This window comes from Limanda limanda, chromosome 10, assembly GCF_963576545.1.
Source record: "Limanda limanda chromosome 10, fLimLim1.1, whole genome shotgun sequence".
NCBI classification, from domain to species: domain Eukaryota; kingdom Metazoa; phylum Chordata; class Actinopteri; order Pleuronectiformes; family Pleuronectidae; genus Limanda; species Limanda limanda.
The window spans coordinates 9,713,035-9,727,051 of record NC_083645.1 but is presented as its reverse complement, the minus strand read 5'-3'; the positions used below and the strand labels follow the sequence as shown (position 1 = coordinate 9,727,051).

The window sequence follows — 14,017 nt, the reverse complement described above, 5'->3', positions numbered from 1 at the left end:
GGAGGACAGTTGGGCAACCAGAGCACCTTTGACAAATATGTACTTAAAAGATGAGGTTACACATTTGCTTTATGCTCTGCAGAAATAGGTATTCCTCAGCAGATGCTGGAATTAGGCTGTAGTGAAAAGTTGTTGTTAAATTCACCACAAAATGTAATTTGTATCTCTGTTAATGACACTCAGGACTGGAGCTGCTGTCAGGGCCCCAACAAATATGGAAGTTTACCTGAGAAACGCACGTTTGAAACTTCACTTGTTTTTTTAAATCTTCTCTCAAAACATGCTTTCACCAAGTGGTTTTTACTGTATTCATTTTAGCTGCTATTTATTCTGTAATCCATTTATTTTGCCCTTACTTTAAAAGGTGATGTCTTTGCTTTTAGATTTTGTATTTTATAATTTGCTGTCTATTTTTCAAAGGCTTGTTGTCTTTGTGTATCCCCTTAGCGAAGCACTTCTCTCATGACTGTTGCTATATTGATCGTTATTTTTTCTAAACTGTACAAACATCCTGCTCGAGCCAGACTTAGCGGAGTTTCACCTTTAAATCATTTCAGGTTATTCACTGGACTTTAGCTGCTTCCATCTTTGCTTTCCACCGCTTCTGCTGAGTAGAGGAGTGAAGTTTGGTGCTGAACTTGCAACATTTCTTCTAGACTGTTAAACAAACAGCTATTAATGCTAACATTTGCTGTGTTGCAACCAAAAAACCTCATGCAGCTCCTTTTCAACTTTTCATAATCAAACAAGTGAGCTTGAAGAAGCTTAACAGGCAGCTTGTGTGACGTTCATTTCTTTCTGAATCATCTACAAATAATCTGGATAAAACTGTTCATAGAAAAAACACAGGTTATATTGTCAAGTGCTCACATGAAAAGCTTCAGGGAGGGAGGAGTTACTAGGCAACTCCAGTACATGTTGACCTCTCTGTAACCACTCATAAGATTAGACAGTGTGCAAGTCATCTTTAGAGCAATTAAAGCACATGTAATTCCAAGAGATTTGACAGAGTTCCCCCTACAAACACTAAATTACTACCACTGTGTGATTGTGAAAGCATTGCACCCTTCTGCAATAAGATGTTTGGAAATTGTTTTTATTACAAAAACTGAAAATTGGCTTCCCGGTCGATCTGTGTGACATCTAAATTCTTGGAAAATGTTCCAAGGTAGTGGTGATAATATCTATGTGATTGCTTTTAAATAAAACACTAGTCCAGTCAGCATTTCAGACCCAGCCAACTTCTTCCCTCTTACACTAATAAAGCTCACAAAAACACACAGTTAAGATGCACAAAAAAGAAACACGAATACCCAATACAAAACTTAAGCAATTTCATCAATAATACTGCACATAGCAGCGTCTTTGTCCCATATTTTCTCTCTCCTCAAAGGAGGGATGCTTTTGTCCTGTTGAGCCACTGCCATACAGCTGGCCCCTGCTTCCTCTACATCCATAGGTTCACTTTTCAGCCTGGGGGCCAGGCCAGAAGAACTACCAACACCCGCTGCTGCAGACATATTCCTTGTCCCCTCACCAGCACCATCTGGACCCTCGATCTGTGGTAAGTCATCGGGCAGCGAGGTGAGGCACCCCTGAATCATCTCCACCACTCTCTCCAAATGTTTCTGGAACCTCTCAGCTGTGTCCAGCCTCTGCCTCTTCTGCACCTCCATCATCACCCTCAGCGTCTCCCTGGCTTGATGCGGCCTGTACTCATTTATCAAGTGGTGCAAGTGAACAAACAGAAGCTTTATGTCCTCCAGCTTTTCTTCACGCTTTATGCTACCAGGGCTCTTGATGAGGATGTCCAGCAGGTCCAGAAAGTTCACGAGAATGGACATGTTGAGCTTCTTCAGCTCCCGCTTGTGGTCAAACTGCATAGGATGGAGCCGCTCGATGCCCTGGCTCTCCAGGGGCCGGATGATGAGGTCGTCACACTGGAACTGGTTGCCAAACATCATGTAGTTGTCTCTGATGGGTGGAGGGGGCTTGGGAGCCAGACCTTTACGGATGTTTTCATCGGTGTACTCTTTGATGTACTGCATGGGCGGAGGGGGCAGGGCACTGACCTGCTGCGGTTCACCCATGATGATGACCTGAAACAGAGACACCAACTGTGAGTTTTAAAAGAACAGTGGTGTTAATTTGTTTAACTCTTACACACATGGTGGTATGGCTGTGTATTTTAACAGAAGTAAGTGCTTGAATCCTTCACATACAACGAGCAGTACAGCCATACAACTATACTGTATCAATTATCTTGTATTTTCAAGATTTTAGTGTTAAACAAGTGGTGCCTTTAGTTAAGGAAACAGCCCACAGTAAAATATAAGTATCAGAAGTACATATACGCAAGAACGGCCACTATCAGAGTACAATACTGTGTTGATGCAGTAATGTAATTAAGAATAACTTTTACTGTTATTTGAGTTCTTAGTCATGTATTCCCTGTGCTTCTCCCCAATATTAGTGTGTAAAATACCGTATATCTGCAGCTGCCACAAACACATAGAAAGTAAAACGCACCATATTTTCCCTTCAACGTTGTGGAGCTGTAATGGTTATGTCAAACTCTAGCAATGCCTTGTAAGTGTTCCCACCTTTAAACTAATTCGTAATGTAGCTGTATTGTTTTAGTGAAGGATCGGGAGGTTCAGACAGCCGGTGGAACGAGGGGGGTGGGGGGGCTGGTTGCGTTAGCTGCTGCCGCTAAACAACCGAGAAGCAGAAACTCTCACTCGTAGACCTCGATTCACATGGTCGGGTGTGTTACGTGTTCAGTGAAAAGCCAGTTACGTGACAGTTAAGGCAAACACGGAGTTAGCTAACTAGCAATGGCTGCTACCGGGCTAGCGGCATCCGTGCTAGCCCTTGCTAACTAGTTTCCTAATGGCGTGAAGCAGACTAACAGCACAGGTAGACACAGGGGACCCGACGGTATTCGTACGTACCTGTAACACACCTCTCCGGGGGGTGAAAGCAGATGTTAGCGGTGGAATAAACAGAGGTATAACACCGGGCTGTTAGCTCCTAGCAAAGCGTAGCTGCTTCACTACCGTGGACTTTCGTTCCTGTCCCATTCCCATTGGCTGAAATGTGCTCGTGACGAACACACTAAGCGCTGATTGGTCGACATGTTCGAAACCGTGCAGTAGTACTTCTTTCTATGAAGTATACTTGTGGTATTTGATGATCTCCTAGTTGGAGGTCGTGGAGATGCAACCTGAAAAGATGAGTTTATCTTTTCAGCTTAATTCCGAGTTAGGTGATACAAACATATTTATGCATTCGATAATATTAACATGTGGATTTAAGTGATGATTTTAAGTAGGTTCTAACGCATTATTTAACATTTTACATGTCAACTTTGTATTTTGAAGAACAAGACATCATCCATTCAACACATGGTTTCAATTTTATACAATCAGAGTAGGTCCACCTTTTTATTGGGTAAAACTGCCTTTCTGTGACCTAGAACCTGTAGTACTCAAAACAACAACAACAATACCACTAGAAGCCGACTTCTCCTACTACTTCTACTACCGCTAGTACTATTATCAACAACAACATCATCATCATCAACTTTCGTGTAATATGAGAGCACAAGCACAAAATGTGTTCTATTATTCCTGACTAATTTAAAGACTGTGACAGTGGCATAACCATTGAGGTAAGATGCATCGGACACACATTACACAAAATTGTAAGAATTTAAAAGATGTAGACAGTGAAAAAGTAATACTTGAAAAATTCTGAAATATAAGGATTAGATTTGTTAATGGGGCATCTTATAATAACAGGCATATAAATGTATTAGTTGTCAGGAAAATACATTCTGTAAAATAGAGAATTGACTTTCCCAACCTCAAGCAAAACCTATTAAATTTGTATAGTTTGTTGCCAGTATACTCACTTTTTCTGTTTGATTTGATTTATTTTGTGGCAACAGTTTTTAACCTTAATATTTGTCACACCATCATTATACTCATCACTCTTTTCCACATGGCGTTTATATATCTGCTTTATTGAGGCACAAATACATACAACTTACGATTTACAGTCACACTTACCATGTACAGTCCCTTCCCTTAAACCTGACAAAATGTATTTACATTTCCCGATCCACAGCCAACATGCTTCTTCATAACATGTCTCAAGAAATAATATTTTTTCATTTGGATCTTTTAATTCTTCATTAGTGACTTAAATTTTTCTTCATATTTAATTGGAAATATTCAACAAGCAATTCATTGTGCAAGTTAAAACATATGCTTTTTCATTTGTCTGTGAGTATTGTAAGGGAGAGAGTGAGATTACAAAAGAACACAGAAATAGCTCACAAATTCAAATACAGTGTCGAAAATTGAGACAACACAAAAAAAGAATTTACCTTGGTTGGCCTTAACATATAGGTTATATGTTAAATACATCTGTCTTCAGGTTAGTTTTGTAAGTAAAATTAAGCTAAATGCTATCAGTTTCTTGCTTTATAAACACTCGTCTTTAGGGTTTATATAATAATCAAATAATCAATTCCAGGATGCAGGCCGCACCTTCAAGGTGCATATTTAAGTGGAAATGTAAAAATAATCACTCTCCCACATATGAACATTCTGGTTTATTCCAGCATCGTCAGTGGAAGTACCTGTCAGTGTATGTATAGTGTGTGTGTGCATGCACAGATCATTTGTTACCGTGAGGATGTGGTGTACCGAGTGCAGCGTCTCTGTTCCGGAAGCTCAACAGCCTCTATCACATCGAGCGACCCACGTAGCTTCAACTTTTTTTTTCTGTCACATGCAGTAAAGTTCTCGGTCTCTCCTCATAACATTCAGTGTTTCTCAGAGTGTTGTTGATCGCTCTTACCATGTTCCCCAGGGTGATTCTAAAGGGAACTATGATCAAAAAATCGCAACAAAAGAAAAGAACATCACCTTGTAACTACAAGGAGCGTTTCTTTGTATTGGATACACAAGACTTGAAATACTCGGAACGACGACCCGGGGTAGGTACATGCACTTATTCAGTATACAAACTAGTTAACCAGGGGAGGTGAGCCTCCTCGGAACTTATCGTGATTTAAATCAAATCCACACTGTGCATAGGAATTGTAAAGGTCATGTTGTTTCAGAAAAAGCCCATGATGAAAGGTTGTATCGAGCTCTCCAGAATCAAGTGTGTGGAGATTGTGTGTTGTGACGTTCCTATTCCATGCAACTTCAAGTACCCTTTCCAGGTGAGGCTCACAAGTGCTCCGAAATAAACACTAATTCAATATAGTTCATTATACCACAAATATGATGCATGTTTGGGTAACGTTCTAAAATACATTTATCTTCACAGATTTTTCATGATATCCATTACCTCTACATTTTCGCCCCAGACAATGATTGTCGTCAGAGATGGGTCAGAGCTCTCAAAGAGGGTGAGAAATGTTGAGAACATTGAAAGCAGTGCAATAAATTAAGGTGAATTATGGATTTTAGGTTACAATGTTTTTTATCTTGTTCTATTTAGAAACAAAACACAACAATTTGGTCGCAAAATACCATCCAAACTTCTGGATGGTTGGAAAATGGAGATGCTGCCAACAAACGGAGAAACTGGCGCCAGGTTGTCACGTCTATGATCCACTGGGTTATGGTTTGTAATATTGCATCTCTTCCATCAATTCCATCCAATTCCTTATTTGTGTTCAAGACATTGTAAGGTAATATGATGGTTTTGTCATGTGAATATGACATTAGGGCAAATCTTGATATTAAAAAAATGTCCAAGTGTTGAACAATTTCCATTACCTTTAAAATCTCTAATTTGTATTTGTCAGACACATTCTCCAATAAAATTTTTCACATTTCTCCACAGCTTCTAAAAAGCCACTTCCTCAACTCCCAGATCCAAAGGTAGAACTTTCTAAAGCAAATATATTACTTGCTGTTGTTAAATGGTTTTCATGTGCATTTCAACACTGTTCAAAACTACAGGGGTGGATAAAACAAGAATGCTATGATGTCATCCGAGCAGATTCGAATAAACAGATGGTTCCAGGATAAAAAAAAATTCCCATGTAATAATTCAGTCTATGGCGGTAGAGCTGAGATGCACGTACACGAAGGTCGCTGTCATGTGCAACACATTCTGAGTGACAGGTACACAGATACAGTTCTCGTTGGAGAGAGAAATGCGTTGGATGCCACTTGGGAGTTTGCTTTCAACTGCAGCTGAAATGATGAAGTCTGACTGTCTGCACGGACGTTAACAACTTTAAGGATGATAGCGCGAGGGAGCAAGTGGCAAACAAACAATTCAAACAGTGCTGAACACAGATATACAAGGCAGCAACGGAGCAAAGCACCATGTCAGAGTTTTCTTATGTAAAAGATCTCCTAATGAAACTTTGGCAGGACAAATTAGAATATGGAGCAGCACTACAGTCTGGGTAAGAAATGGGAAACACTGCTTTGACATGAAGCAGTAGCCTTGGTGGCGGTCTGTGTTATAAGAGCTTCTTTCTCGTTTGATATTTAATCTTTTGCGTCTTTGGCTTTTCAAGTTGCCAAAGCTCCTGTGGTTTGGGGTCAGATAATTTTGCATCTTTTCAGCTTCCTTTCCTTATCTTGTACTTCTCATATCAGATTATAACTTAGCTTCTTCTTCTACTTACATTCTTTACTTGCTGTTTACTTGCTGTAAACAGAACATACACTAACATACTTAAAATATGGTGATTTTAATTCTTTTTCTATGGGGTGTTAACATTATTTGTCTGCTGTGACTAAACATGTAAATGTATACTTATTTCCAGGTACATTTGAGCTTTTATTGCTCGCCTCATGAACTGTGCTGCTAAAATCAAGTTCATATACATTTTTATACATTTTCCTTTTTTATCTATGGTAGATGGAACCGCAGGGTGGAGAACAGAGGATGGTCATCGCTCTGCAAGACTACACACCGATGGGAGATGAAGACTTGCCTCTTCAGAAAGATCAGGAGTATGTCTTGATCCGAAACACCCACCCTGACTGGTGGGCTGTGCAAGACAAGCAGGGGTAAGGCACAGAAATGGCGGTCCACTCTCGCTTCTGGCTCACACTGAGAAATAATAGCACTTGTTTTTAAATAAGGGTGATGAGTTGATAACATCTTTTCTGAATTGTTTCCAGGAATATCGGATTTGTGCCCAGTAGGCACATAGCTGAAAAGTCGGGCAGCAGCTTTGAGAGATTTGAGTGAGTTCTTTAAATTTCTCTTTTCTATGTAAATGTGAACATTTGAATACCTGCAACTCCAATCTGTCCTCTGCAGGATTGTTTTGATTGTTATTAATTTGTCATTTCACAGATGGTACAATAAAGACATCACCCGAGGGGAAGCGGAGATTTTGCTAATGAATCAGGTAAAAAAAATACCGATATTTAAGGATCTGAGGATTATTCAATTTTCATTTGTTTATGCCTCCAGCTGTGCTTTGACAGAAAAAAAGCTTTAAATCCTATTAATTCTGCTGATAATTACCAGTATGTTGTGTCTGAATGACGCAGTGCAGCGCAAATGTACCTGCAAAACAAGAATCTAACATAACGGCGTGAAACAGCTGCATGGTCTCACAACCACAGCGTTTCCTGCTGTGAGTGCTTTTGCTACGTTTTGCAAGAAGGAGCTAAAACAGCTATCCATCATTGTCTTTTAGTCACAGTGACCACCATGCCTGTGCTGATGTAAGCTACAGATTAAAGAAATTATTTGAAAAGCGGTTTGAAAATGTTTAAGGTCCTCTTCTGGTGTTTTTAAACATAATAACCGTTCACTGTGGGTAACCAGAGGGTCGGTGGTTCGATGCCTTGCTCTTCAGTCCGCATGCCCAAGTGCATGCCTGAATCCCAAATCGCCCCTCACAGCTCTGCTAGCAGTGTGTAATAGAAAAAAGTGTAGCGGAACTCTGTATGACTTTGTGTGTGAGTGGTTGATCGTGATTCTACTTTAAAGCACTTTTAGCCGACAAAGACACTATATCAATACAGTGAATTTACCATTTACAGTCCAAATAAGCAGTGTGAGCCATGGCTGAGTATTTGCACCGTAACACTGCAGAAAACAATTGCAAGTCTGAAAGAAAATGATTCAGACAGCCTGGGTTTGTGATGTAACAAATCTAAGAAACCAAGCTTATCCTGGGTGGGACTCAGATGGAGAGGGCTCCTATTAGAGTGTGACTCAGGCTTTGACGGAGCCTGACAGAAATCTAACCCAGCCCTTTACACCTGCAGTGTAAAAAAAAGCCCAACCAACAAACCCGACAGGCTTGCTCCTAATGGGTCCAGACAGGCTTGGGTCTTGATCCACGCTTTAGGTCTTACGCTGCAGGGGGGCAGTTAGTATGGGGTGAGGAGATGAGGAGCAAGGGTGGGGCCACATTAGCATATTCATAAGTCCCAGTAAGGAAATGAGGAAGAAATACGTAGAGTTACATTTCAGCCATTTTAAGGCCAAGAGGAGAATTTTTCAATGAGTTTAGTGAAGTGAGACTTTACAACTAATGCATAATTTCATTTTGCTGATTTACTGTAGTTTCAACACTTTATTTTCAGGGAAAAGAAGGTGCATTCATGGTGCGGGACTCGAGGCAGGCAGGCGTCTACACAGTATCAGTCTTCACCAAAGCACCGGGGTAACTTTACTTCCTCCTATTATACTTGTAATTGTTAATGTAATTAACCTGTGCAGATGATAAATAACTAGATGCTATGCTGCTGTGTGTATGTACATCGGATTACCACATTTCACTGACTCATGTTTAAATAATTCCATTGCAAATAATGGTGTGATTTAACTTCCAGGTCAAATGGGGAGAAGAATCCGAGAGTGAAACATTACCAGATCAGGCAGAGAGAGACGGAGGACGGCGCCTTTTACTTGGCGGAGAAGTACCTGTTCAGCACCATTCCTGAGCTCATCCTTTACCACCAACTCAATGCTGCCGGTAGAGTGGGGTTTTCCACATACAATTATTACTAATATGAGCCGGAAGGAAGTTGATAAAACAGCTCATACTCTACCCTCTGCTCTGTGATCATGAATGACTATGTATGAATATACCTCTGTATGTGTATTTAATTTCTTGTCAGGCCTGATAACGCGTCTGAGACACCCGATCTCGCAGGATGGCGGCTGCTCCCAGGTCGCCGCTGATCCCACAGCAGGTTAGAGGATGTACAGTTGCATAAATGTTTAAAAGTCAACGCTGGAAATCGTGTTTTCTGCTGACCTCTAGTGGTTTCAATTGCACACACAAAATGCAAATTTTTGATCTTCCCCTTATTTCATCTTAATTTAACAGTGTTATGTGCGTTGCTCACTACACTTTTCAACAGATCAGTGGGAGGTGGACCCGGAGGAGCTGATATTGGGTCAGGAGCTGGGCAGTGGTCAGTTTGGGCTGGTGCTGGAGGGGAAGTGGAGGGAGACGAGGGTTGCAGTGAAGATGATAAGAGAAAAGTGCATGTCAGACGAGGACTTTAAAGAAGAGGCAAGAGTCATGATGTAAGTCAAGTGTAATTCATGGTGCTGTTTCATATCCAGGACCAATTAAGTGAAAACCAGGGGACTGATGCATGTGTACGTGTGTTTGTTTGGACAGGAAGTTGTCCCACTCTAGGCTGGTGCAGCTCTACGGTGTGTGCACCCAGCGTTCTCCCATGTGTCTTGTGTTTGAGCTCATGGAAAACGGCTGCCTGTCAGACTACTTGCGAGACAGGAAGGGGTGTCTGTCCCAGGAGATGATGCTGGGGATGTGTCTGGATGTCAGCCAGGGGATGGCTTACCTGGAGAGTTCCAACTTCATCCACAGGGATCTGGTACAATGACAGAAACTTTTTTAATTCCCTTTGGTGTCGCTGCTGTTTCAGCATTGAAACCCTCCTCTGCTTCTCTTTCTTCCGCAGGCTGCCAGGAACTGTCTTGTGTCAAAGAACATTGAGGTGAAGGTGTCAGATTTTGGGATGACCAGGTATGACTTTTACCATCATAAGTATCACAGTATTTGTTATTTTCTGACTATAGTTATCAGTGCACATGTGCTACTCTATAATGTTGTGTGTCCATCCTCTTGGTTGTAGATTTGTTCCGGACGATCAGTACACAAGTTCCCAGTGCTCCAAGTTCCCTGTCAAGTGGTCGGCCCCAGAGGTCATCAAATACTGCAAGTTCAGCAGCAAGTCAGACATCTGGTCATTCGGTGAGTTGATCTGTCTCACTTGTATGTACTGTGTGTCTGATTCACTGTCTCTCTGCTCATACATGTGTTTTCTTTTGCAACTTTTCAACCCTTCATATTAGATTTTTTTAAGTTTCTGAGTGAAAGAAGGTGTTTGGGAGCTTTGCATGCCGCATAACTAAACACCAAAATCATCTGTGCACACTGACTCTGGTCTTCTCAGCTTTAGTGAACTAAAATGGAAGCTGTCTAAGCCCACAATGGTTTGGTTCAATATTCAACAGACACTGAAAATCTTCGGAGAATACACAAAGCAAAAGATTGTTTTTTTAATTTATTTTTTTAAGATTGTTATTAAATGATTTCCAATAAAATCAGGCTAAGAAATAAAATACTTTATTTTGGTAGAGGGGTTGATGTCTGCTCATGTAATGAGGATGAATAATAAGAAATACTATTGTAATAAATGTGGATATTCGGAAACTTTAATGTGAAATTGTTAGTGGTTTAGGTGACAGTTCTATGCAGTATGTGTCAATGTTGCACCAAATGAATGTTCCGTTCTTAAATACCAGCTTATATAGCTTATTTCTTAACAAAGTGCTTAACATAAAGGAAGCAAATGGAAATTAAAAAACAGCAATAAAGCAATACAAAATAATCAGTTTATTACACAGAGGAACTACAATCAAAAATAAAACAGCATTCATAGAAACTTTACGATTAAAAAATGTTTTACGAGGATATTTAAAAAGATTTTAAGGATGTTGATTGTCTGCTCTCAGTAGGAAAACAGTTCCAGTTAGATTTGGGAATAACAACAGAACCAAGTTATCGCAGTTACAGGGTTAATAGATTCTTGATATAGTTTGGAGCAAAGCCATTTATTGCTTTTAAAGGGACTCTTACCTTTGTTGCATTTGAGAATTACAGCACATTCGAATCATCCCGCCTTCCTCCAATGCCCCACCCCCTCGTTCCCATTTGCGGTGTTTTTTCTTTTGTTTTTCCCCCTGGGAGCGGCTGTTTCAGTACGCCGTGGACCACTTTGGTCTGCCATCGTCAGTCGCTACGGTCGATTCGGTCGCTACTCGCTACTGTCTGCCGTGGAATCAAAACAAACCCTATAGTTGAGGACGCGCCTTGATGACGCGGGCCCGAATGCGCCAGAAGAAGCAGACGGGCTTCCTGTCTGTTTCCATGCAGCAAACAGACAGGTCTGTCGGCCAATAAGGTCCTTCGGTCCGAAGAATTTTATTGGTTGAAGTTTTCACTAAATATTACGAGAGTGAAATAATTGTTTGCTTTAACTCCTGGTGGGTCTGTCTTGCATTTTAGAATGTCATTACCTTATTAATACCAATTTAACCTTATCCACAAAAAGTGTAAAAATGCAACAAAGGTAAGAGTCCCTTTAAGTGCGAATTTTGGAATCAAAGTTGAATGTAACACATGTAACCAGTAATATGTCTCTGTTGCTTGTAGCTTCTTAGCATCTGAGCAGAAACTTCAGATGTTAACAATGTTTACATGTCCCCCCTTCCCTGCTCAGGTGTAATCATGTGGGAGATTTACAATGAGGGCCGTCTTCCCTATGAGAACCGCTCCAACACTGAGGTGGTGGAGTCCCTGAACTCAGGCATGAGGCTCCTGAAGCCTCGCATGGCCCCAGATGCAGTTTACCAGCTCATGGACTGGTGCTGGAAAGAGGTGGGCACAGGACTTTTACAAAGTTGAAGCAGAGGAAGTCACATATCTAAATAATAATATTGTTTTTCCGTTTTATTTCGCAGAAACCAGATGATCGTCCATCCTTCGCTCAAGTACTACACGAGCTGGCCACCCTCGGAAACCTGTGAACAGGGATAAAATCTGATATTGATGATTTTAAAAATAACTTTATTTATTTAATTTATATTGATTCCATCACCAGTTGATTGTCAGATGTTTTCCAAAGATGGGAGAAGTTGTCTCATCTGATGATAACAAAACATAAGACAATTTTCGATCCCTGGACATTGCACTTTATCTGTTTTACAGTTTTGAATTTCATACCTGAGAATCCTCATGACGTCCACTCACACAGCTACAGCTGCTCACTGCAGATTTATTCTAGAAAAGAGCTCTGTTTATGTGGTGAGGTGGTAATGTTATTTGACTGATTGTCGATTAAAGGAAACCCTGCTCATTAAATGTTCTGTATGTTTTTAAATGTTCTCAGCAGTAACATTATGGCACTTGATCAAAGCTAGCTTGACTTCAGGCTATTTGACAGTGAATTAAAATGCTGAAAATGCTTTTCAACTGTTCTCAAAAGGTCATAGTTTTGCCAAAGTGAGACTAAATTCACGCAATAGAGAATAAAATTCTAATCTCCATGGACTTGGGGGCTGATGATATCGGGGAGTAAAAGGTTTCTCATACTGGTACATTGGCCTATGTTTAAATTGGAAAAAATGCCAATTTGAAGTATTCCTGTCCAAACCCCAATGACAAATAATTGTCATTAAGGATTGATATTTTACAGTTTAACCATGAACTTTAATACAAATGAAATTATAATTAAATTAAGAAACTAAACATATTTTTTCAGGAAATATAAATAAAAAGCACCTCTTTTCTGCATTGTTTTATTCTGTGACATATATGTTTTCATATTGGCACATATTGGAGACATTATATGCTGATACTGACATGTCCGTCAAAGGGTCATATCAGCCTATTTTGAAAGATGGAGGTGGGAAGATGTTTACTTGTGATTTATAAAAGAACAAGCTGAAATACCATAGGCCTAATACTTCATATGGCTGGGTGATAAGGCCAGAAATTATACCAAGATAAAACATGTAATATCACTCAATATCAATAATGATCATGAGAAACCTCACAATATCATTTAATTTAAGATTAAAGACAGATTTTTGCTCCTGATGGAAGGTTGTGGTTTTAAAATATGCTGATGGAGGAGTGGGTGAAGTGTTTGAGTCCACAAAACACTTCTGGAGTGTCAGGGGTAAACAGAGTAGGAGCCAAATCTAATACAATTGAAGTAACTGGTGACCACATCTTCCAACATAGAGAAAACAACACAAAAAAACTGAAAATGCCTCCATACTGCTCCTGTAGTGCCATCCAAGTGTCCACAAGCCCCAAAATTGGAATTCGACCTGAAAAGAGGTCACTTACACCATGTGTTTAGCCTTAATGTCCTCTGATAGCCTCCTCTGGAGCCATGTTGGCATGTGGATCACAGAGGACATTTAAGGAGACTTGAATGACACCACGGGAGCAGCATGGAGACATTTTAAGTTTTTTTTACGTTTGAAGAATCGGTCTCCACTGACTTCGATTGTATTGGATTTGGCTGCAACGCTGTTTACCCCTGAAACTCCACTTAACCCTCCCCTCCATCGGCATAGTGGTGAGTAGATAATGAGAGAATTTCCATTTTGGGGTGAACTATCCCTCTAAACTGTGCACTATGCATTACCAATAAATATATATATTTGTTATGTTGCTATTGATGAAAACATATCGTGATAATTACTGATGCATTGCACAGAACTATAAAAGCAGATCAACATGTCGGGGGCCTAGAATAACCCCCCCTCCCCTACCTCCATCCCTCCGCTGTGCCTGTGCCTTTAAGAAAATGCACTTGCAGCCATTTTCTGCTCTTTGTGTGGGGTGGATTAGCAGCGCTGGGTCGGTCCTGGGCGAAACTGGAGCATCCATCGGTTGAAGAAGACGAGCGGAGGAAAGCGAGAAACAGCTCGAACCCAGGATTCGTCGGACCCG

General features: G+C 40.5%; 2 protein-coding genes across 2 annotated transcripts; one reads left to right on the top strand and one right to left on the bottom strand.

The window, feature by feature from the left end:
- Positions 1-1,078: 1,078 nt before the first annotated feature.
- med7 (mediator complex subunit 7) lies at positions 1,079-3,068 on the bottom strand. The gene is made up of 2 exons (XM_061079759.1): positions 2,955-3,068; positions 1,079-2,099 (listed from the first exon to the last, which is right to left on the bottom strand). The coding sequence occupies exon 2, from the start codon at positions 2,088-2,090 to the stop codon at positions 1,326-1,328; it is 765 nt and encodes a 254-aa protein (XP_060935742.1). The 5' UTR covers positions 2,091-2,099; positions 2,955-3,068; the 3' UTR covers positions 1,079-1,325.
- Positions 3,069-4,860: 1,792 nt separating this feature from the next.
- itk (IL2 inducible T cell kinase) lies at positions 4,861-12,412 on the top strand. The gene is made up of 17 exons (XM_061079803.1): positions 4,861-5,008; positions 5,135-5,239; positions 5,347-5,428; positions 5,521-5,646; positions 5,869-5,906; positions 6,904-7,055; positions 7,170-7,235; positions 7,348-7,402; positions 8,595-8,674; positions 8,844-8,986; positions 9,132-9,206; positions 9,378-9,546; positions 9,644-9,860; positions 9,948-10,012; positions 10,122-10,240; positions 11,772-11,929; positions 12,013-12,412. Exons 1-17 carry the CDS (start codon positions 4,871-4,873, stop codon positions 12,076-12,078), a joined length of 1,854 nt encoding a protein of 617 aa, XP_060935786.1. The 5' UTR covers positions 4,861-4,870; the 3' UTR covers positions 12,079-12,412.
- The last annotated feature ends 1,605 nt before the right edge of the window (positions 12,413-14,017 follow it).

Excerpts from the sequence above, each read along its gene's own strand:
- med7 (XM_061079759.1), bottom strand. The coding sequence starts at position 2,090 with ATGGGTGAACCGCAGCAGGTCAGTGCCCTGCCCCCTCCGCCCATGCAG.
- itk (XM_061079803.1), top strand. The coding sequence starts at position 4,871 with ATGTTCCCCAGGGTGATTCTAAAGGGAACTATGATCAAAAAATCGCAA. Across the intron at positions 5,009-5,134 it reads ACTCGGAACGACGACCCGGG|AAAAAGCCCATGATGAAAGG; the intron begins GTAGGTACATGC and ends ATGTTGTTTCAG. Across the intron at positions 9,547-9,643 it reads GAAGAGGCAAGAGTCATGAT|GAAGTTGTCCCACTCTAGGC; the intron begins GTAAGTCAAGTG and ends TTGTTTGGACAG.